A 23,997-nucleotide genomic window follows, 5' to 3' on the forward strand; every position below is an offset into this window, starting at 1 on the left:
TCAAGGAAATGCAATGATACAGAGACTATGCAGTCCCCAGTTAAATCATTATCTTAGGATGTCTCAAAATGTAATTTTAAATGAGGAATTGTGATTGCACATTTTCAGCAAGATCTTTTATAGGTCATTTCTTGTCTGCATAGTACTAAATATTTGTTGGTACCGTTGAAGGAAACATACAGTCAATCACAGATACTTGCAAATGATACAAAAATTGAGGGAATAGTTAATAACGTAGGTGACAGAGTGGGATATCCACCAAAGACAACCTCCTCATGTGATGCTATGTCAAAAGAACTAACAGCATGATCCCTGGAAGGATAAACAAAGAAACATTAAGCAGGAGTGATGATGCTGTAGTACTTTTCTGCTTTCATGCTTTTAGCAACCGTGCCTGGGATGCTCTCTCCAGATCTGGTGTTAGCTCAGGGATATAGTAAAATAACAGTCTGTGGAACTTCCAAAAAAGAGCGTTAAAGGGTGCTTTGATCATAGTTTGTTGTTACCTCTGTTCGGAAATGCCTTAAGAAGGCCCTTCCATCTAGCCTGACAGTACTAGAAGTTGAAGCTAGATGAAATTAGGGGCAGGGTGAGGTCCCTTCCAACCCAAATTATTCTGTGATTCTTTTTCTAACAGATATGCTGTAGTTCAAACAGGATGTAGTGTGGCAAAGTGGTGTGGCCTGTTTTATTAAGAGACATGGATTAGGCAGTCACAAAAGTTCAGTTTGTGAACTCCAGCTCCCTGAAGGTGTTTGCGCTGCCCACGGTTTCTCTACAGCCAACAGTACAGGGTTTAAAAACTTGCTATCTCCTTGGTTATCTGTAGATATGCAAGGAGAGTTTAGCTTATTCTTGTACTGTGTATTTTTGCATATAGTGACACACAAAAGACTGTGAGCTGGGATGATTTACTTATGATCATGTACCTATATAATAACTTCACAAAACATTATTTCTGATATGCACTTAGTGTTTTACTTAAATTAAAATTTCAGGTTCCCTCTGAAAGTGTGGCAAAGGTACGCTATGATTTTTAGTGTCTAAAAAAGAATCAGGAGCAGCATGGGAAATTTATACAGAGGAGTGAATACTATAGAAAGATGCTGTTCTCTTGGGTTTTTTCTGATGAATTTATATTACAGAACTCATTGAAATGAGAGTCAAATTTCTCCATTAAATATTCTAAACATTTGTTGGTACAAACATCATAGTTAAGAACAAAAGCAGTTCATGTATCCATATCACCCACTCCTGATGTTAATGGGAAGTAAAAGCTCTGTATTATTCTGCTATCAAATGTAGCCAGGTGGCTCAGAAAAAACAACATATACACAGAGTGCATATATTTCAGCAACGTCTTGCTGTGAAGCTATCAACGATTAGTAAGAGATTCCAGCATAACAAAGCAAACAAAAAAAAGTTTTAGTTAGTAGCTATTCTTAAGAGACTCACTAAATGTTATGATTTGATGATGTGTCATCTAATCGCTTCTGTAATGTGCTGGTCTCAGTATTAAATCAAGAGAGCAGTGTTTAATGGCTGAATCCAGAAAGCTGTTGAAATCACTGTTTCTATGGAAATTTCTACAAGGGAAATCCAGGGGGCTGAATGAATGTGCAAAAGTATGCATGAAGAGAAGTATTTTCGTGCAGCATAGTGGGTTTTCAGGGATGTTGCTGAGACGGGTCATTCTGAGTGAGGTGCTGGTGTGAATCATTCCAGTTGCTGGTAACTTACTAAAAAGCTGACTCTGCTTATCAACAGAGGAAATGACCACAAAAGACTGGTACTAGAAGATGAAAGGACGGAGGGAGGAATGAAATACTTGAAAAGAGCCAGCAGCTGCTACAGCATGAGTAAAGAGTGAGTTTGTTTGTTTCCCTATTGTTCAACTGAATTTGTTCATGATCCCATTGCTTAGATAACTGCTCCAGAGTCGCAGTATCACTTATATCAGTATTGTAGCACGGTATTCTTCCCATTCAGTCTGGGGCTAAATTACGCAGGACAGGCATGGGGAATTTGGTCATCGAGTATCAAGGTTGTCAAGTGACTGAGGGAGATGAGGCTTGAAGTCTACCAATATGCTGTTTTTCAGGGGGCAGAGAATCCTTGCTGGGCTGCGGCTTGAAGCGATCTGGCTAATTGCTTAGGAATTTACACACTCTTTGAAGGTGAAATGGGGCTAACTGCAGCTTTCTGTCTCCAAGAACTGGCTAAAGTGAAAGGCAACATCCCAACATTAACTATTAAGCCAGTGCAGATATTGCAATACTCAGATCAAAGGTCTACAGAGATCTGGAACATCTATTCAGGGCTCCGACATCCATCATACGTGCATATATAGAAATGACAGCTCACATTAAATGAAAAAACCGTACAGTGAGTTTGAGTGTATGAAAATTTCAAAGCAGCTATAAATCCAATGTTACATGCAAAACAATGGTGCTTCCTTGTATTGAAAATCTTTCCTTCCTTTGTTGTGAGTCAAAAGTTTAGCAAAACTGATGTATGCCAAATTTATTTGCAAAAGCTGGAGTAGATTAAAAAAAAAAAGCTATGAGTAGCTAACAATAGTTACGCATAAGGGATTGTACTGCTCCTAGTGTTTAACATATGAGATATAATCAACATCAACATTGTCTCAGGAAACTCTGGCTCTGACTCCTGGCCAATTAAGTTACAGAAAGGCAAGGCAGCAGGATTTTGAGTGTTATCAGGAAAAATGGTTGAAGGAGGGAGAGAAAAAATAGCTTTATGTTCACCTTTTAGGAGTCTTAGTTCAGCCCATACAAACCTTCATGGATTATATCCTATTACAGCTCCATCTGAGTTGTCCAGAACTACATGCATTTCTTGACTTGTGGCCCTAGCAAGAGTTTCTACTTTGCCTTCCACCTGTGAGTATGCACAAAGGCAGTGGGGTGTCAGATCACTGTGTGCTGAAGGAGAACAGCACTGTGCGCTGTTGCGTATGTACAGTCTTTAGCATAACAGGGTCTTAGTTTTTAATAGTGGCTTTTAGCTAGTACTGCAAAACAGTTAAATTCGTAATGTATCGGGTCAGAGGAACATCAGGACACTGATGGGGTGGGTGTGTATTTTTTTTAAAAAGCAATGTTGAATAAAAACAAACTTCTATGTGAAAAGTATTTTTAAATAACATTGAATAGCTCTGAATAAAACACTTAAAACCAGACTGGCTGCCTAGGGATTGTCTCCTTGCTTAATTCCACTTTAACTATATTAACAGAGGGACTACAACTGTTCAAAAACAACCAAAATGTTTCAACACATCTTTTATCATAGCAAACATGCTGTTTTGCTTTTTCACTCAGAAATTATTGATCTATTTTTATTCATGCTTTTGGGAAAAAAAGCTTATCTTGCCTGTAGAGAAGTTTAGTCTGAAAGGCAAAATTATGAGAAATCTACAGGCAATTGGAAAACACCTGCTGGAATGCAAGTGGCTTGTACAGTTTTACTGCAGGCATCCCTGTGCACCCTGCCTTGAGCAGCGGGACACACCTAGCAGCTGCTGTCTTCTGGGGGCCAACTTTGTGTTAGAAAATCAGAATGGTTTATGTTCTTTGGCAGATTCCATATGAGAAGTTGTTGAAGACTACTCCCATCTCCCGTGTGAATCACTGATGTCTGCAGAATGCAAACGTTGGTTACAAACACCAGCCAAGCCCCTGAAAGAAAAATGCCCGAAGATGAACAACACGCAAAGGGAAGCTGTGCTGGATGCTGTGAATGGTGAGTGCCATGTTGGAAGGTGCTTTGGTGCTGAGCCACCAAAGCAAGCATGCCGCTATTTAGCCAGCTCTAGGCCTGTGAATAATTCCACTCTCATATTTTGCTTCCTCAGAAAGTTTAGAAATTTTAAGTACAGTACATATGTATATATGAGGGTCCACTGTGGCCAAGACTTTAATTTCAGAGCAACATCCATCTTTTTAAAAGTGATCTTCAGCTGTATTTCTGGTTTGCTGATCCCTTCCTCCCAAAAAACCGCAATCCCCTTCCAATATCATGTTGGCATGAAAACTTAACACCCCACAACTCAGCTGTCCATCATTAATAGCCAGAACACCTCCTCCTCATCTAAAATTATATCCCCTCTTCATCTAAAATCGCAGTAATTAGTCGGAGTGCCCATGCAGGAAGTGGAAATCCCAAGGAAATTCATAAATGGAACAGTCTACATTCATTTCCCAAGGTATACATTTGGTTAATTTGGGGACGATAGATGATAGGACTGGACATTTTTAAGTGCTTACTAGATAAGTTGTAACCCGGGACGGGGCCACGGCAGAGGCCGCTGCACGTCCCGCGGGGGAGCCAGGGGCTGCGCGTCGCTCGCCGGCTGAAGTAGTTGCAGAGAAACGTGCCGGGGTGCCCGCAGGCTGAGAAGAGCTCCGGCAACCCCCCAGCGGCACCTGGCAACCGAAACGCGCCTTTGCCGGAGGGAGGGAAGGAGTTTCGGGAAGCCGCTTTTCCCTACGCCGTCCTCCGCTTGCCTCCCGGCGGCGGCGCCCCCCGCCCGAGTCCCGCCGCCGCGCTGTCCCCGCCTGCCGCCGCGCCCGGACAGCCGCGGGGGCGGCCTTGCGAGGCGCCCCCCTCAGCCGCAGCGGGAGCCGGCAGCCGGCAGCAGGGGAGGAGCGGAGCGAAGCGGAGTTACACGGCGCGGCCGCTCGCCGTCAGCCCTGCCGGCTCTGCGGGGAGGCGGCTGCCGGAGCGGACTGCGGGCGCGCCGGGCGGGGCCGCCCCCGGGCCTCTCCCGCCGCCCCGCGGCATGGTCGCGCCCGCCCTGTGGCGCCCCCGCCCCGCGCCTGCCACCCGCCCGCGCCGCCTGGGCCAGCGGGAAGATGGATGGGCACGTCCTGGGTTGGATCGTCCTCCTGTGGCTCGCAGGTAGGGCCGCGGGTTGCCGGGCACGGGCGTCCCGGCGGCCACGACGTGCCTGTGCCGTGCTTGATGGGCTCTACGTTTTTCTTTAGGGCGAAAACGAGAGGTTTGGGGAAATGCCCGGCAGGTTGCGGGAAGGCAGCTGCGGAGCGAGCCAGCGTGAGGTGGAGGTCTTTTCGGGGGCGTCTCGCAGTGCAGTTTGCGGAGACTTTGCCGAGAGGACTGGTCTTGCGGGGGACGGGGCCGCCGGAGCCTCCTGCCTGCCCGGGCCCGGTCGGGGGATCGTGGGGGCAGGTCCAAGGGGCCCCCGGCGCTTATGTCCGCGGGATGCGAGAGGTGCTTGGGCCACTGTTTACCGCGGTGCGGGAGGGGGAGAGGAGCGCGCTTGTGGCGGGGAAGGTGGGAGCCGGCCCGGGGAGGCAGCAGGAGCGCGGAGGGAGCCGGAGTGTCCTTGGCCACGGTGCAGGGAGGATGGCGACAATCCTCGGTCCCCCCTGCCCGCCCAAGCCGAGCTGAGAACAATTGCAGGAACTTCTTTCCCGATGTCCTGGCCGCACACGACGTCTAACAGATGTGTGAGGAGAGGGGGCTGCCCTGCCTCTGTCCCGGCTTCCAGGGGGGGCAGGATCCGGCCTTCCCGGTGGTAGTGCAGCTGTGCCCAGGCCTTTGTGAGTGCAGGATGGGACTGCCTCCCCCAGCGCAGCTCACCGACCACCTCTTGCCCGGCCGGCTCCTAAAGAGGTCGGGCAAGCCCTCCCTAAGCAAGGGGGAGGGGAGCCGGAGGAGAGAAGCAGAGAAGAGAGGGCTCAGCGATGGGGAGAGGGCAGGGGGAACACGCTGAAAAGGAGCTGGGTCTGAGAGCTGGACAGCGAGGAAAGGAGAGGGTAGGGATTACGGCAGAATGAGAGAGGCAGGGCAGCCGGGAATCGGGGAGAAAGAGGAAGCTCAGTCAGGTCAGTGGCAGGATCTGCCTCCTGAGCCGGTGCAGCAGCAAGGCACAGGCAGGAGCAAGAGGCTTTAGGAACAGCTGCAGCAGGCTTATTTAGCCAGGCAGACTAGTTACAGGTTGAAAGAAGAAACAGACACACTTGGATTAAGTGGCATATATTTCCCACCACCACCACCAATGTATCCCACAAAAAAAGACCTCAGGCTCTTCCCTCTTCCTATTCAGATTTAGGATTCACAAGGAGTAAATTCAGCTTTTAGTCATAACACCTCTCTCCCACCACCCACCCACCCCTTTCCTTGCTTTTTCACTCTGAGTCATCTTCAACACCAGTGCCTGCCTACTGTTCCCTTCCAGGGTTTCACGGCCTCATCTGGGGCTTTGGCAGCTTCCAGCTCATCCTCCCTCCTTGCCTCTCTCCCTGCCTCCTTCCCTGCCATTTGGCTGCTTCTGAACATATCCCGCTTCACTGAGTTGGTCTGGAGTGCCAGCGTACCCACAACTACCATTCCTTTCCTACTAGCCATAGTAGTATGCAGATAAATAGCATCCAGGGACTGGTAAAGGAATACAGGGTGGAGATAAACATGACATTACATTCCTCCTTCTTTTTGAAGAGCTTCATTATCTGAACATATCTGGCTAGATCAGGACTTTTCCATCAAGCTAAAAGGCTGGGTTGTTGACACCTTTCTCCCTCCATTAAAGGTAGCTCATGATTACTGGCAGCAAATGCCTTTGGAGCATGCAAGGTCTGTGCAGAGCAAGAGGTACCGCTGCAGTAGGAAGACCTTGCAGTTTCCTCTAGTCCTGGGCTTTTGAGACAGGACTGCCTGCCTTTGGTGCTGTCAACTGCTGGCAGGCAAAGGCTTCCGGCAGGCAACAGGTTAGCTGTAGCTGTGTGCTGAGAGATGGAGGCAGCCTGTGTCAGCTCGCTCCCCTCCAGCCTCCCAGCCGCTGCCGCCCAGCGATAAAGCAGACGCTGCTGTCCTTTTTCATGGCTGAGAGAAAGCAAATAAGCAAAGGTGTGTGTGTGTGAGTGAGTGTGAGCGTGTACGTGTGTGCACAGAAAAGGGAGAGAGGCTAGCAAATATGGATCCAAGATTTTCCTCTCCCCAGTGGCTGTGCAAAGGAATGAAAGGTCTGCATCAAGGTAAGGAGCCCTAATCCAGTCAGAGTGGTACACTCCACTCTGGGAAAGAGAAGTGGGGGTTGGGAGGTGGAGGGGCCAGGGTAAGAGAGTGCAAGATGGGGAGGAAGCAGGGAGACAAAAGGGAGCAAGAAAGATGAGAGGCTCTCGCCCCCTTCTCTCCCCTCCTCCCTCCTCGAGGTGGGCTGAGAAATTTCTAATCAGCACTCACGGTTCCTTTCCTCCCAGCAATAATACCTCTCCGTCCTTTGTTTGTCTTTAATTTTTGGCTCTTGCATTTATCTTTTGTTTGGTTTTGTGCATTGCGACTTCTTACTACAATTTCAAAAAATCCTGCGTGAGGTACAATGGATTTGGTTTGGCTTTTCTTCCTCCTGCCCGCTCTCCCACGTGCCTAAAGCTAGTATTTTGATAACAACAGCAAAAGGATGAAGAGCAGGTCGTCCTTTATTCCTTCCTGTGAAGTGACATGGGTTAGGATATGTATGGGACTGTGTTCTTCTCATTCTAGAAGAAGGTGGTACAATTTTTTGAGTATCCTTAAGCCCCTGTGTAAAGCTGGTTCTTGTAAACTACCAAGTACAGCTTGATTCTGGAATGAATCCTCTCCTTGTGGTTACCATTATTCTTCTTAATACTGCAATTTCTAATGCATTTAAAACTAGAGGGAAGTGTTGCACTGGAGACTGAATTCCAGTTTTACCTACAGAACAAACAGAGCAAATTTTTTTCTGCCTCAAGACTCAGTCTGAGCTTGGAAAGATTACAGTTAGAAGACTGTCCACATTAAAATGTGATCTTCCCTCCCTGTTAAGCAACTTTTCACCAATAATTTAGCACTCGTTTCCTGTTTACTCTCCCTATGCAGAAGAGCCACTCAATGCAATGGTATAGTGCAAAGGCAGGTAGATTTACTACCTCTGCTTTCCCAGCCACAGTTGAGAGCAGGCAGAGGGGGCATGCTGGAGCACAGTTGTGCTTTGCTGTTTCCTGGCCAACTGAGCAGACTTCTTGGGAAGGCAGGGAAATGGATGGACTGTTTTATCTGCCTTGATTTAAAGTATTCATCTGACTTCCCTTGACTGGCTTCACACAACATAAGCGTAGTGTAACTGGGAAGAAATCTCACATTTTTCTTACTTTTTATTCCTGTGAAATCACTTTGAGTGGGACTGGCGCCAGTGGAAATCCCAATGCCATCCCAAGGACAGGTTTATGGCTTGGTGTAATAAGGCTTGGAGAGACTCTTCCCATTTATTTTCCTTTGTTCTCAGGCTTGTGGTGGTAACCAATTGCAGAGTTCAGGGAATGAATTCTGGGATGCTGAACCAAGACTGTAAACCAGGAGCCATCTGACAATTTTAACAGCTTTCAGATAGTAATAAGGGTGGATTTGATCTGGTGACCAAAGCTGAGATAATTCACCTGAAAACATCCAGGGTGACTTTTGTGGCTGTGTGAAAGGAGCAGGTCGTAAGAGAGTGTAATGAGCGCAGGGAAGCTGGTGAAGAGAGACCGATACCTAGAAAAGCCTGTGAAAGTCCTGAGCTCTTGTGAAAGACCTTACGCAGTTCTTGCCATTTCAGGGCTGTTTACTAACCTAGAGAAGTCAGGAGCGTGGGGCGCCTGGGGGACGGCATCACAGAGAATGGGGAAGAGCAAGGAATAGTCCAATGTCTGCTGCAGTCAGTTTGCAGAGTCTGGGCTGTCCCCTTACAGGGCGTGTTTTTGTCTTGAGGTTCTGTGCTGTGACTGTTGGGTGTGCAAGGCCATGCTTTTCTCCAACTGCTTTGTTTTTGCCCCTTTCCAGGTTAAGCAGTTAGGGAACTGAAGTTCTCAGTTTTGCTATGGAGCTGTAAAAAACAGTACCATGCTTTTACCTCAGCTGAGCTGACCTATTTAGGCATTGGTTTCTTGCTGGCTAAAAAAGTTGACAGTGGCCATGGAGCTAAGAACACAAGTCTGATAGAAACCAGATCAATACATCCAATTCATTTCCCATAAGCTGTTCAACACAGTCTGATGGTGATGGCTTTTGCTGATAAATCGCATGGATTGGATTTAGTCCAGCATGAATAGGCAAGAATCTGTACAACACGATCTCATTGATCCCACTGGCTCTCCATTCACCTGTTTACACATCTGTTTATCATCTCTGACTTTTCAGGCTCAAAGCCCAAATCTTGCACTTTCTGGTTCAGGCTTGATCCACATTTGAAAGTGTGGTTGGTGTGCCAGTAATCAGCAGTGGGGGAAAGAACACTTTTAATTGATGCATAGTAGGCAAGGCGCAAAAAGAGAAAGACATAGCATCCTTTTGCCCAGCAGTTTATTTTGTTGGGGGAAGTGACGTAAACTACCCTAGGAGCACTATCTCTTACCAATGAACATATGCTTTTCTGCCAAAGCCCTTAGGTACAGTCTAGGAGTAGTCTTCCTGAGGTTCAGGGCCCAAGGACTTCCCTTCTACTGTGTGCACAACTGCCACTCCTATCAATAAAGGTGTGTAAAATTGGAGGTTGTAATTTTTGTAGTTTCATAGCATCAGCTGTACTGCCTCAGGCAAGTGGTACTGTGAGCCAAATAATTGCAAAGAAAGAGATGTGATACATGCACAGATAGGGAGACCCATGCTGACCTGAAAAATAATGTGTGCTACCTTCTCTTGGACTCAAATCTTACCTTATGTGCTAGAAGGATGCAGTCTGAGACTTATTACGCTGAACTACAGTATTTGGCCTCTTCATTATTTACAGGGATTAGTGCTTCACATCAACTTTATTCTAACTAGGTGATCTTTAAGGTCCCTTCCAACCCAAACCATTCTATGATTCTATTCATAAAGGCTAACTTAAGGCTGTGTAGTGAAGCTAAATCTTCCTGGGATTCATCTAGCCTCAGGGAGGCATAGGCTGCTCCGGAGGGCAACTGAAAAGCAACAGCTTAAGTTATCACCTCGCAATTGCCTTCTCTCTTTTACTTATGGAAGGCACTTACAAAGATCAGGCTCAAAAGTCTCAAATGTGCCCTTACAAATATCCCCTCTGTAATACTTCCTGGAATTTTCTTTAATCACGACTAAAATGTGTTAGTGATAGCTTGTGTGTAATGTTGATTGCATAGTTCGAATGCATAATCTGAGAATAGTTTAGGAAAAGAATCAGAGAAAGGAGACAAATACACATTGCCAATGAAAAACAGACAAAACCTATACACTAATATTTCTGAAGTGTGATTATTTTAAGCTCTTTCTCTGTGAGCGTATATATACATATGTGCAGACATACAAACCCATGGATTCTTTTTATTTTCTGAGAGTAAGGATATCAGTGTTTTTAAGATGCACTTGATTAATATTTGCAGACCTTTTTTGGGGATTTAGGAGAACGAGCAAAATTGCAATGTAGTCATGAGACTCCCAGGAGCTAGATTCTTCTTGTGAAATTTCAAACATTGAAATTCACAATGAACACGTTGCTTCTCTGAAGTGCAGGAATTACATTTCCGTGATGATTTTGAAATAAGGGCTAATCTTGCTCTGTCTGCGTTAGTCAAAACAGCAGAGCACAATTCAGTTTCTTTTTAGTCCTACTTGTATTAAACTAGACAAAGAGCTACCACAGTGCTGTCACTAAGCTTGTCATCCTTTTTAACATCTTTCACTCTTTTTTGCTCTGCTGTATAAACAGCCCAGAGTTCCTGTGATTACATCTGAGGCTTTTCTTATATTCACTAGACTCCTGAAGATTTTTCAGGTCAGCAGTTTATTCTTGAAGTTGAGGAAGTCCTAAGCAGACCTCTGTAATTCGCGTGCATGGACATAACTTATAGGTGTAAAGCCACCACTGTCTTCAGGCAGTCAAACATCCTGTTGGCCTTTTTGATGGACACTGTTACAGCAGTGACGTACTACATGAATCGATTCCGATAATTTTTTTTGGCGGAGGAAATAACAGGTGTATAATTTCCCAGTTCAGCCATATATAATTATATATAATTTGTCTTAAATAGATACAGAGTTTCCACTGCGCCAGTCTCTCAGTCTGAGGCACTGTGTTGCTCTTAAATGCTATTTCTGGAAAGGATCCGAAAATAATACTTCAAAAGTTAGTAAAGAGTTTGGAGTAGGATATAGAAGATGCCAGATAATGTACTGCACATGTCCCGAATCAGTTTGGGTAGAAAAAAAATTCTTGTTTTTTCCCAAAAGCTTTTTTTCTTTTTTTGATACAGACATTCACATGGGGGTAGGGTGGGGAAAGTTAGTCAGATGAGAATTTGCTAAAGCTCAGCTAATCATTTATTAAAGCAGTCCCTGGCTTGCCAAACTCATTAATCTCATTAACAGGGAAGGAGGGCTATGGTGCATGGTTAGCTGAAAGCACTGTGTTTACTAAGCAGTGTACTTCGTTCACAAGGGAAAGATTTAAATATTCACTGTGTCACAGTTTTATCCCTGAAGCTGAAGTAACGTGATAAGTCACTTGATCAGCTCATGTCACGTGCTGGCTTTGGCCACAGACTGCGTGGGGTCAGGCATGGAGTTGCCAGACACAAGTCTGACCTGGAACCATTTGTTTTTCAAGGTGTTCATCATGTTTCTTGCATTCAGATGCAACCTGGGAAGCACGGGTCTCTGAAGAGGAGAGCATAAGACAATGTTACCACTTGGTTCACCTTGAGAAGCAAGTGGTGATGTTCTCTTAGTGCTGCATCGCCCCCACGTTTCTGCCTCTCTAGTCCCTCCCTGGGAAAAGGAGGCCTGGCAGAAACACCTCAGCTGCTACTTCTGGAGTTATCTCTCTGCCCGCACCTCAGGAAAGTGGAAGAGCTGCCTCATGCCCCTTCCTCTCCTGTGGGAGCATCTTGTTGGGACCTCAGCTGTGTTTTGTGGTACTCTGGAGAACACTCACACTTCAGCATTTGGATTTGGGTCCAGGCACTTCTGGCAAAACTAATGACATCTCCTGTGCAACTTCCACGTGACACAAGTACGATACGTGTCATTCATTATATGCAGAATGCAGTGTTCCTGTGCAAATGCCATAGCACCCTTGTGCACTGTAAGCCTTCATATAGTAGTCCCTAGGGTCAAATCCTGCCTAGATCAGTAACTCTGTTAGTATCAGTGACTATCTTGCCTTTCTGAAATATGCTTTCCTCTAGGTTCTGTCCATACTGTGTTTTTATCCCCTGACTGGTATTTATAGACTTCATTGTGATTTATAGTTTGGACATTGATAACTTGTTGAAATGAATATTCAGTGTTGGTCCAGCCTCTTCACTTTCCTTTGGTTCTGACTCCTGATCATGAGATCTCTTGCTTGCTTTTGCTTTTCAGGTTTGCAGCTGTCTCCAACTTGACCTTGTCCCTTCATGCCTGCTGTTGTCATGCTGTTGATGCATTTATTGCTTTCTGACTGCTTTAAGCTCCAGTGCTTTAGTCTATGCCCTTTTTTTCCCCATCCTAAAGATATCTCCTGTCATTTTACTTTCTTTTGCCAGCTTCAATCTCCTCTTCATCTCTAGTTTCTGGAGTGGGAGGTTTATTTTTGCTGACTCCATTTCCTCTCCTCTCTACATCATTTCTTAATCTCCTGCAACCTGGCCCCAGCCCTTGGAAATTATTTTGACCTGGGCTGAGACACCTTCTTCAGCTTCTTCCAACTGAATGTAGGCTTCCTGGTTCCATGATTATCATCCTGCTTATCCTTCTGCTTCCTGTACTTACTCTGATATTTTATCCTTACTACTCTGTTTTCTTCTTTTTTGGTATCTGCCCTTCTCCTACTGCTTCCCGACATCAGGAAGCCTTTCTTTGTCCTCAGTCTTTCACTCCTCCCTAAGCTTCCCCTAAGTCCATCAGTCCCTCATGATGTTGTGTAAACATCCTCTTCTGCTTTATTCTCTTGAATGTGTCCTTGTATCTTGTCCTCTTTTTCACTGTCCACTGCTCTGTGCTTTGGGATGTGTGGTAACTGGGTGTAGGGAGCTGCCATTATCAACATTTCCCGTACTGAAACTGCGTCCCTTTTTTCATATGAACCACCACCGTCAGGCCTGCTGCCCCTCGGCTGCAAAGAGTGCCCTTGGTTACAAACTTCGTCTCTTAGATGCCCCCTCCTTGTTGTTTCTGCGCCTCCACAGGCCAGCACATCCTTGCTTGCAAAAGCGTCAGCATGTGTTTCCAGTGTTGTGTAAGTGCTCTCAGTCATTGCTGCCTGCAGTACAAGAAGGAAGGAAGCAATGAAGGGCATGCATGGGATATTTTGGCCATTCCCCTGCAGGTAGATGGAGTACCTCACTCTCCCGAGGGCTCTCTGCCGACATTGCTCACAGACTCTCGGTTTCTCCCTAAGCTACACAAGGATGTGGCAGCAGTCCCATGCATCTTCTCTGAGGCCTTCATACATCAGCTCCAGGCTGCAGCTCTCCTGTCAGCTGGTAGATAAACATTATGTGTTGAGATCCGTCTCCTCCCTGGGAATGCGAAAAACTCGAGTGTTTGGGCCATTTTTCTCTGCACCTCCCACATGGAGCAATTTCTCTCAGTGCTACATGCCAGCCCTGGCAGGAGCTATGCGATTTGGATCCACTCCTTCGTGTATCTCTGGAGTTTGGCAGAGCAAGCAGCACTAACTGGGCACCAGTGCACAACGGGCTAGGCCAGGCACTGCGTGCTGCCTGACTTTCAAAGAGGAGGTGTGATACCACAGAAATTGGGAGGAGGGTGACTTATTCTGCATTGGGATTGTTATGAACTCAGGATCTGGCCCCTTGGCTGACCTGCGGTAGAAGTGGAGTATGGCCATCCCTAAAATACCTTTTCCTTATCTGTGAACAGAAGCTGTGAATCGTCATGCCACTGTGTTAGGGTGTCTGCAGAGTGTAAGGATACTACATTTGAGCCTTCAGCCCCATTGTGCTGTATTTTTCCTGTGGCTGTAGGCTATGAAAAAAGCAAACTTAGTTCTGCTGCCAGCATCCGTGCTAACATACATTGAGGAGTATTGCACCCTAGCACCTGAAACAGATGGACATTTTCATTTTATGTATGTGGGGAGAATGATGCTATGATAAAATGCAGTAGCTCCCTCTTCAAGCGATGCCAAGGCATATGACTCTCATATTTTTGTCTTTTAGCCGAGATGGAAGGGTTGCAGGTGACCGTGCCTGAGAAGAAGAAGGTGGCGATGTTGTTTCAGCCTGCTCTGCTTCGCTGCCATTTCTCTACTTCTTCCACCCAACCAGCTGTGGTACAGTGGAGGTTTAAATCTTACTGCCAGGACCGGATGGGAGAAGCTTTGGGTATGGCGACTTCTGGTTTACAAACAATGAGCAAGAGGAATCTGGACTGGGATCCCTACCTGGACTGTGTGGACAGCAGGAGAACAGTCCGTGTCGTGGCCTCCAAACAAGGATCTGCCGTCACTATAGGGGACTTCTATAAAGAAAGAGATGTCAGCATTGTTCATGGTAACTCTCCTACCCCAGCGATGCTTGGTGGGGGTTGGAATGGACCCTTAGCAATTTGGGATACTGGAAGGTGGCAGTAATTGTTCAGTTAACTCCCTTAGAAAAGGCTGCTGGAAGGGAGCTGTTATATGTCCAACATTTAGGATTCAACCAACCAACCTAGATCCAAAGGTCATTTCCTGTGGTACTTCCCTTCATCTGACTCCATGTAGGTCTCCAACCCTGATACAGTATTCTTTTCCCTTTGATGAAATGGAAGCTTTTTAGTCCTGGCTTCTGCATATTGCTCTGTATATAGATTTTCCTTGACAAAGGAGTGCCAGCAAGAGAGGTATGAATTCAGTCTCTGCGGGCTTTTTCTTCCTTGCAAACTCCACTGATTTTTTCCCAGTTCCAAAATAGCAGAATTATCCTATACCTCATGTTTGCTCAACTCTGAACTTCACCAGCTTACCCTGTCATGAACCTAAACCCGCACAGCCTTGGGCATTGTGAAAGGAAGAGATTTCTGTGGGGTGAAGTCAAGTTGGGTGGAGGTGGGGAGGGGCAGGGTCCCTAAACATTTGGTCTGGAAGGCTTTGTGAGAAACCTTATGTCTCAAAAGTACAAGGCTTCTGCTTGACTCTGGAGACCATGTAGGCAGAAGTGGAGGTTCCTTGGTGTGGAGAGCATGTGATCAGCCTCAGCAAGGGGGAGTGTTTTCCTTGGTCTCTGTGTAACCTGTTCAGTGGATGGCTGAAGTGCTGTAGAGGAGACCATGTCTAAGCCCTTTTGCACGGCACAAATACTTTTGGGACCCCATGCCTTAGATGATAGGAGGGACAGAGACAGACATTAGTTACCCCTTCTGCTCTCAGCACTTGCTGAATGAGCTGCCCCTGCAGCATTACCTGTCTTCCCACTTAGAGCCACAGAGTGCTGAGTCTGTTGTTTTTTCCTAAATACTGTGATACTTTGGATAAGGTTAAACCCTCTTAGTACGGAAATGAAATGGATTCGGGACACAGAGGTGGATGCAGTGTTTTCAACACTTCGCTCTTCCTATAGGTATTGGAAGGAAAGCCTGACTTTTCTTTTTTGCCTTTCAGATGCAGACCTTCAGATTGGGAAACTGATGTGGGGAGACAGTGGGCTCTATTACTGCCTTATTATCACACCGGACGATGTGGAGGGCAAGAATGAAGAATCGGTGGAGCTGCTTGTTCTTGGTAAGCCCTCTTGCCAGTTTGCTTTTTCAGCAGATACCTGATGTGTCTTTCCTTCTGCTCTCTCACTCTCCCTACATATCTGTGCACCATATTACTATGGGTGTAAGATCTATGTAAAACAATCACCGCAGTACCTTCGCCATTGCCTTGCACCTTGTGCAGTCATTCACACCTAGGCAAAGTGGGTGGCAAACACTACTAAACCAGAATAGTTTACACCCACACTGCTCGCACATTACACAGGCGCAAATGACTACAGAAAGTGCAGGGCTCTGGAAAGTCAGAACCTTTGTTTTTAAGGCATAAAACAACAAACTTGCAGCAAAGTGAACACTTGAGACAGAGTCTTTTAAAAATAGACACGCAGAAGACATGGAATCGTATGCTTTTTGCAGTCTTTTAACATTCCCTTCATCCCACTCTTCTGACCTGTGAGGATATCAAGCAGCACTGTGTTTATCTGCTTGAGTGTGTCAATTTGGGAGGTTTTTCTGTCTGCCTAATTATACTTCTCCATTTAGAGGTGCGGTTTCACAATCACCCTAATCAGGTCTAAGCTGTTGCTGCCACTAAAAGGACCTGTTCTTTCTGCAGTATGCACGCTTGGCTCTGTGTTTCTGTTCAGCTCCCTTGAGCAGTGTGGTGAACAAGATTAGCATCTCTCCTGTTTGCAGGGCTGGCTTTCAGTGGTGGCTTCCACAATCCAGCTCACTGTAAAGGTCAAAAAAGCACCCATCCCAGCTAGGGGAGAAAAGCACAGTGGATTAGACCTTTCAGGGGCATTTGTTGACACTGCCTTGAGCCAGCTGTAGTACTTCACCCATAGACTGCCCCAGGAGAGTAAGATGAGTTTTTTCCAACTTAAGACCCACTGACACCAAAGTTTGTCTGATCGGCATGCTTGCATGGTTCTTGGATGTACAGATTCTGTACATCCTGTGAAGGAAATGTTGAAAAGCTTGGGTCTGTAGCGTGTAGGTTATATGTAGAGGCATAGGATAGAACATGTCTGTCAAGTGCCCTTGCTCTCATGGCTAAGGTCAGAATTTAATTGACATTTATATTTGGAGCCTTGGTTGTCATCACAAAGTAAACCAGATTGAATGTCTTGGGTGAGTGACTATAAGTGTCATCACCTCCCCTCACTTCTTGATGTCAGTCAAGCAATGGACAATTGGAGAATGGGTGCCTCCAGAAAACACTGTTATACCCCTGTCTACATGCACAGTGTGACTGTGTATCATAGTTAATAACAGGCCCAAAGCTGACCTGTGTTAGTTCAGGTGAGGTTATCTCTGCCAGGTGGTAGATGTGGCTGTTACGTAGCCTCTCCAGAAGAGCTGTCTGTGGCAGAGTGGTGATGGGCTGCTGGATTTTGTCCCTTCTTCACCTTCCTGTCCAGGATTTGGTGTCTTCTCTTATCTGTGTCTACAACTGCGCTCAGACACCAGTGATGAAACAGTGCCATGGTAACAGGAAGAATCTGTTTTTCAGTGTGTACAGAAGACTATGTGGGGTGAAAACAAAGAACTCCCCTCCTCTGAGGCTGGCTTGATGATGTCCCCGGCCCCAGTTTGTTGTGGTTATGTTGGGAGGAAATACATAACTTAGGCTGCGTTACCGTGACCACATCTGCTTTTCTGTTCACCACAGCCTGTAGGTCTGACCTTGCATTTTGTGCAGTGCTCTCCTAAGTTTGGCAGTAGCATGAAAGCATACTTGTTGTGGGCATACTTTGCTCTGCCTCATGCTGTTTGGCACAGCTTGTGTGTATTTCTTTTCCTGGGTAGTGTGTACGGAGGCAACATTCCAGCTTTCGGAGTGATTCCAGGTTACCTACCCATTTTCCTTCCTCCCTTCCTTCCTCCTTTCCTTCCCACCCTCCCCTTCTCACCTTATTCTCCTTCCTCCCCTCCCCTTCCCACCTTACTCTTTTCCTTCTGCATTTGCTGGTATTTTTTCTTCCTTTTCCTTTACCTCTCCCCATTGATGGCTAAAGGAGGAAGCAGACAGTGGTGAAAATACCATTTCTTAATATTCTGGCATCTTCTGGGACGTTTTTTATTCCATCCCACTGCTCTGCTAGGTATTAGTGACTTGCAGGGAGACAGTGAGTACAGGTGTAGATCTGAGCGATTCCACAGTCCTAGGGAACATGTGGTAAAAGGGTTTTCTTTGCTGTTTTGCTGTTTGCTGCTCTTTGGGTGGAACCCAGATTCCCTGTTTAGAGCAGTTGGAGCAGCGGAGGGATAGCGTCTGCGAGAGACACTGTGATTCCCACAGCACATTGCTGTTTGCTCCCTGCTGACAGCAGTCTTTCAAATATAATTTACATTGCTTATTTTGAGGCTGCTGTGTGATTTAAGCATAGATTAGAATTTTGAATAGAGCAGAATGGAAAAGGAAATAGGAAAATATGCCTTCTAGTGGTTTCCTATTAATGCCAAGATCAGAGGTGTGTTTAGGTTAGAGAAAGATACTGCTGGACAGGGCAGTTTAACGTCACGCAGAAACCTTGAAAGGTCTGAGAGGCAAAAATGGTAGATACCTAATAACATCAAGTAATTAATGGAAATTTGCTTAGCTAAAAGTGGAGAATCTTGCTTTTATACAGTGAATTGCACCATTAAAAATCAGTCAAAAGCTGCTTTGTCACAACTTGGAACAAAATCCAAAACCCGAGCAAATTACAGTATTCCTTTTTTCTTAGGGAAGCAGTCACAGAGACTTCCAGTGAAGTCTAAGTAGCCAGTCTGCCTGGGTCATGATGGGGTTGCATGTTGAGTTTTGTCACCTGGATGTGACATGTTGACACACAGAGGCTGGAGAACTCCACGTAGCATCAGAGAATCCCATGTGCAGTCTTCATTTCAGGCCTATTTCAGAAAAGCATATAAGCATTTATTTATATCCATTTGTGCTCAGCAAAGCTGATAGGACTTATAAAGCATACCTGATGTTAAGTGTGTGCTTATGTGCTTTGCTGAAAAGATCATTCAGTAGGTTTTGCTTAGTCAGGGACTTCAACCTTCTCTTGCAGAATCAGTGTAGGCAAGGGAAGAGGGATAGTAACCTTTGTGCCTCAGAAACACAGAAGGAGATTGACTGGTAGTGAACCTCCTGCAGAGTAAGAAAAGATTTTAAATTAAAAAGTACTATTACACTTTTAAAAATTTTTGTATTTTGATGGTGTTTGGAATCTCCAAAGGGGGTCTAGCATGCTGGAAACTGTATGAACTCTGCTTCTGTTGCAGCAGGACTAAACTAGTACAGAGCTTAGCAATTCCAGAACAGGAGTCAAGTGATGTTCTCTGCACTCATGTGTTTTACTAGAAATGTAGAACCCTTTGCTGATATTACAGCTGGGCTAGTGAATCCATTTGCAACTTCATACATTTTTATTTTTTAAAACTAATATGATTGAACGAAAAAGGCCAAATCCTAAATTTAAGAAAGTCTACATTTCTATCTTAGTAGCTAGCAGCTGAGTGTCCTGCTTCTTGAAACACAGACAGTGCTATTAATCAAATTGTTATTGGTAGCCTCTGTGCACTGCTTTTTATGAGAATGTCAGTGGGCTTCAGTAAAGTCATTCATTGCAGCCATCGTTGAAAGGAGCTGCGGAGGCAGGGTGCCTGGAATAACCTTCGAATCAGAAGTACAGGCCAGTGTCAGCGGATACCCCATCCTAGCTTCATGTGACCCAGCTCACATCAGAAGCAGTTTAGCTTAATTGCATGGGATTGCATATAACCCATATAAGCCTTACTGAGAGCCAGAATTTACTAATCAAGTGCAGGGTCCTGTGAAAGCAGCTATACTGCTCCCTTCCCAAGCTGGTACTACTATAGAGCAATGGCAACAGCTGTAGGTATAGCTAGGCACACAGCTGGCTACCCTGAAATGTGTAGGTCTGTGCAAGCTCAGCATGTTTGCATTATGAGATTTTACATAGCTTAGACATGCTTCATGAAACAGTGGCTTCATTCCCAAGGATATGTCAAGTTCCTGGAAGAGGCAGGAAAGTGATCCAGTAATCCCAGTTGTTGGTTTGATACTTTAGTTAGTTATCCACGTACTTTGCTAGACAGCCATTCCCTGCTTTTTTTTTTCCCATCCAATTTGGCAGCTAATACTACATAAATTATATATTAGTGAAGTATTATTTTTTTATTTAATCTTCTAGAAGCTTCAGCTTCTACCATCGTTATGCTTTAAATAACAACAATTAGCACTTGAGTTTTTTGTTAATTTCTGAAGTCAGCTACTGCTTAACATTGGAAAACTGACATCTTTGATAGTTTGTATTACCAGCCAGTATTTATAGAGGCTAAACCCAAAATTTATCAAGTCTAACACCCATAGGTCAGAAAGAATGTAGATACATATACACACAGCATATTGCACAGTAATTAATGTACTAATAGAGACATGTGTTGGCTTTCAGAGAGGATAAATCTCTACTGGGACATGTGTGCATGGCGTGCAATGCTAATAAGACAGTTCTTACTCAGCAAAGTGACTCAATAACTGGTATAAATATAGCCAGGTTTGGAGTCTCTTGTGTGCCAGGAGAGACTCTATTATAAAAGTTGTCGTTTTGGAGACAGAAAAGTTCTCGGCAAAATTTTCCCTTACAAGATGATGGTTTCAGGATTTTGCTCTGTTTTGCTGAATAGCTGCCAGTAGCATCCAAGCCAGTACTTGGTCACAGCGGTTGGCAGAGATGTCAGTGCTATTGGCCATGCATTGGGGATGAGAGGGCCAGATCTCAGTCGGGGAGGTGTCTGTAAGCAACTTCACAGTGAGGGCTCTTCGACCTTGAGCTGTGCCTTCCTGACCGAAAGCGGGTAGTGCCAGCAGGCAAAGGAAGTGATTGGCATGGGAGACCTCCACTTAAAAATCCAGGAAAGGCGTTGATGCCAGGAAGGCAGCTGGTGTCCTCCCACCCCCAAAGTGCTGGTCCTGTCCTCGCTAGGCACTGCTGCCTTGCCCCAGACCACTGTGCTGCCACCTTGGTAATCTTGGTCCAATCCCCCTCACCCTAGCCCAACCTACTCCTAGATATTTATTTCACACCATTTAGAAGTGCTACTTGTTGCCAAGGTTTTTTGCCCCTCTTTTCCTCCTTATTTGCCAGCCGCAGCCACATGCTGCTCACAAAGGAGACTCTGGTGATTAAAAGACCTCTGTTACTAAGGTAGCCATGGCAACAGCCTCCTTGGAGGTCTTTGTTGCCTACTAAAACTTTGATCTCCAAGAAGGGCTGCTGCTGTTTCTCCCTCCAATTGAAGAGAAGGAGGGGAAGAAAGGATAAAGTTTACTCTGAGCAGAGGGAGCACTGAGGAACTTATTGCAGAGCCTTGCTCTCCCAATAAATCTCACAGCAGCTTCCTTAGAAAAGTATCTGATTTACAAGGGCCACACTTCCTATCCTATGCTTTCCAGCCTCCCCTCAAGGCAGTGTCCCATGCCAGGGGCCTTTTGCCGTGGCATGGCTTGGCAATTTTTTCTGCCACTGAGGAAAAAATAGTTCCCTCTGTAGCTGCTGCCTTCTGTGGTCCCACTGCTTCAGGTAGGGCTGCAAAGGCAGCCCTCAACAGGGAAACCAATTCAACAGTTATTCCCATATTTACCCAATATTTATCACATTTATGCAATTGCCAGTGTTTACCATGTTCCCGTATTTACCCAATTGCCATTTGCCTGACTGCACCTGTGCCTACTTTATTCATGTCATCATTTCAGCTGCACCACTTACCCTAATTATTTTTGTGTCTCTCCTCTCTAGGCTCTCTGCTAATTGTCTGCTTGACTCCAGGTCCTCCCTAATCTGCTGCTATTTGCTCTCTCACTCTGTCACCCGCCCGCCTCGTGTGTATTAACTCCTGTCCTTGCTCGCCTTTTCTGTATCTCTGTACCTTCTGGAGCCACTCTGCACCCCCTCAGCTTTTCCTCTCCTATTCCTCCTGCCATCTACTGCTGCGCTCTGCCAGTGCAGACTGGGGGCTTGTGGGCTCCCTCACAGTTTGACGCTGGCTGGGGCTTGGGGCACGCAGAGTCCCTGGTGGGGAGAGGCCACTGTGGGTGGGTAGAGCCCCACATGAGCATGGTGGGAATAGAGATGGGAGCATGTCCCAGATCCGTGTTGGAATGAGGACAAGCTCCTAGCTTCAACAGAGCTCCCCGCCCCTGGGACAACCCTGGTAAATGGGGTCATCATCTATTCCCTCCTTCCCCTGGGGGTGTCTGCTGGGGCTTGGTGGTGAGAGCTTGCACAGAGGACGTGTAGCCCTTGCAGGTGGGGGCACAGAGCTGCAACTTAGCAGCTGTGCCCAGCAATGTCTCAGAGGTCCTGTGGTGCTTTCTCAGGCAGGTAGAGCCACCGTGCAGAGGTGGTGTGGCCAGACGGTCTCTTGGCAGGATGTTTAACTAAATTGTTTTCTCCACACCAGTTGCTATATAGCCCCAGCCCTCCACCTTAAAGTTTCCTTAAAAAAATCCAAGAGAGAAGTGAGGTGAGCTTAATGCCTGTGGAAGGAGCCGCCTGGGTGTAGAGAGCCTGGCCATGGGCACTGTGGCTGCCTCCTGGCTGGCATTTCAGCCATGGGTCCAAAAGGAGGCCTTGCTCACTGAAACCCTGCCCTCTCTGCCATGGCTTTGGGCACTGCATGACCCACCACGGTGCCATCCTGGGCTCCCCTCCACTGGCTGCTGCCTGGCTTTGGGGAACACCCATGCCTGGGCTAGGTTTGCACAGGGTGGGCAGGCAGGAGTCAGTGGCGGCTCCTTTTCCCCCCCAGAGCTGCCCTGTCCCTGCACCCACTGGCTGGCTGACTGGTGGGCTGGATGCTTTTGCTCCACTTGTTGCTGGCAGCAGCGGGAAGAAAGTCGCCTTCAGTGAGGGACATTGGCAGGGAGCCTCCTGTTGCTGTGGCAACTGCTGGGCAGCTATGGCGGCAGCAGCCACGGTGTGGGGAAGGGTTATCAGTGAATTAACTTGGCCCAGGATGGGGAGGGGGGAGAGCCAGGGTGCGTGTAAAGATGCTGGGGGACGGCAGTCCAGAGGCGGGCTTTGTGCTTGCTGGCTGTCCGCCGGGCTAGTGAAGGCGGCAGAGTTCAAGCTGAGCTGTGGTGGGGTTCGCTACTGCCTCAGACCCTCCCAGGCTTTGTGCGTCCCCTGCCGGTGGCTCTGGGGCCCCCAGGGCTGTGCTGGTGAGGCAGAGGGAGCAAATTCCCCAAGGAGATACTCAGTAGAGTCGAGTGAGGCTGCATGAGCGGGGAAATACTTGAATGCTCATAGGTAGCACAGAGAAACTACTTTGGTTGTCTTTGTAACAAGTTACCAAGTTCTGAAGCACTGTTATTTTTGAGGGATCCTGCTTCTCCCTTCAACATGTGGTTCCTCCTGGGGATCAGGAGGTACCTGTGGTGGGTTCACCCTGGCTGGACACCTGGTGCCCACCAAAGCTACTCTATCACTCCCCTCCTTAACTAGACAGGGGAGAGAAAAGATAACAAAAGGCTCGTGGGTTGAGATAAGGACAGGGAGAGATCACTCACCAATTACTGTCACAGGCAAAACAGACTTGACTTGGGGAAAAATGAATTTGATTTATTACCAATCAAAGCAGAGTAGGGTAATGGGAAATAAAACCAAATCTTAAAAACAGCTTCCTCCCACCCCTCCCTTCTTTCTGGGCTTAACTTCACTCCTGGATTCTCTACCTCCTCCCCACCAGTAGCACAGGGGGATGGGGAATGGGGGTTATGGTCAGGTTCATCACACATTGTCTCTGCTGCTCCTTCTTCCTCAAGGGGAGGACTCCTCACACTCTTCCCCTGCTCCAGTGTGGGGTCCCTCCCACAAGAGACAGTCCTCCACAACCTTCCCCAAGATGAGTCCTTCCCACGGGCTGCAGTCCTCCATGAACTGCTCCAGCGTGGGTCTCTTCCATGGGGTGCAGTCCTTCAGGACCAGAGTGCTCCAGCGTGGGTCCCCCACGGGGTCACAAGGCCTGCCGGCAAACCTGCTCCAGGGTGGGCTCCTCTCTCCATGGGCCACAGGTCCTGCCAGGCACCTGCTCCAGCGTGGGCTTCCCATGGGGTCACAGCCTCCTTCAGGCACATCCACCTGCTCTGGTGTGGGGTCCTCCAGGGGCTGCAGGTGGATATCTGCTCCACCGTTAACCTCCAGGGGCTGCAGGGGGACAGCCCGCCTCACCATGGTCTTCTCCACGAGCTGCAGGGGAATCTCTGCTCCGGTGCCTGGAGCACCTCCTCCCCCTCCTCCACTGACC

The 23,997-nt window shown here is 46.9% G+C and overlaps 1 protein-coding gene across 6 annotated transcripts in view; it reads left to right on the forward strand.

Annotated features, from left to right (window-relative positions):
• The first annotated feature begins 4,167 nt into the window (after window positions 1–4,167).
• The window catches only part of ILDR2 (immunoglobulin like domain containing receptor 2), a 42,229-nt gene continuing 22,399 nt past the window's right edge, over window positions 4,168–23,997 (forward strand). For 4 of the 6 annotated variants that reach the window (XM_054843589.1, XM_054843634.1, XM_054843607.1 and 1 more), the window contains exons 1-3: window positions 4,731–4,920; window positions 14,157–14,489; window positions 15,578–15,697. In XM_054843589.1, coding sequence (XP_054699564.1) covers window positions 4,875–4,920; window positions 14,157–14,489; window positions 15,578–15,697 — 499 coding nt within the window. In that variant the 5' untranslated portion in view covers window positions 4,731–4,874. Of the gene's footprint in view, window positions 4,226–4,398; window positions 4,921–14,156; window positions 14,490–15,577; window positions 15,698–23,997 lie in introns of those variants that run through there. The other 2 variants (XM_054843598.1, XM_054843626.1) reach the window with 2 other exon arrangements.

Source organism: Grus americana, chromosome 1 (genome assembly GCF_028858705.1).
Source record: "Grus americana isolate bGruAme1 chromosome 1, bGruAme1.mat, whole genome shotgun sequence".
In the NCBI taxonomy this organism is placed as follows: domain Eukaryota; kingdom Metazoa; phylum Chordata; class Aves; order Gruiformes; family Gruidae; genus Grus; species Grus americana.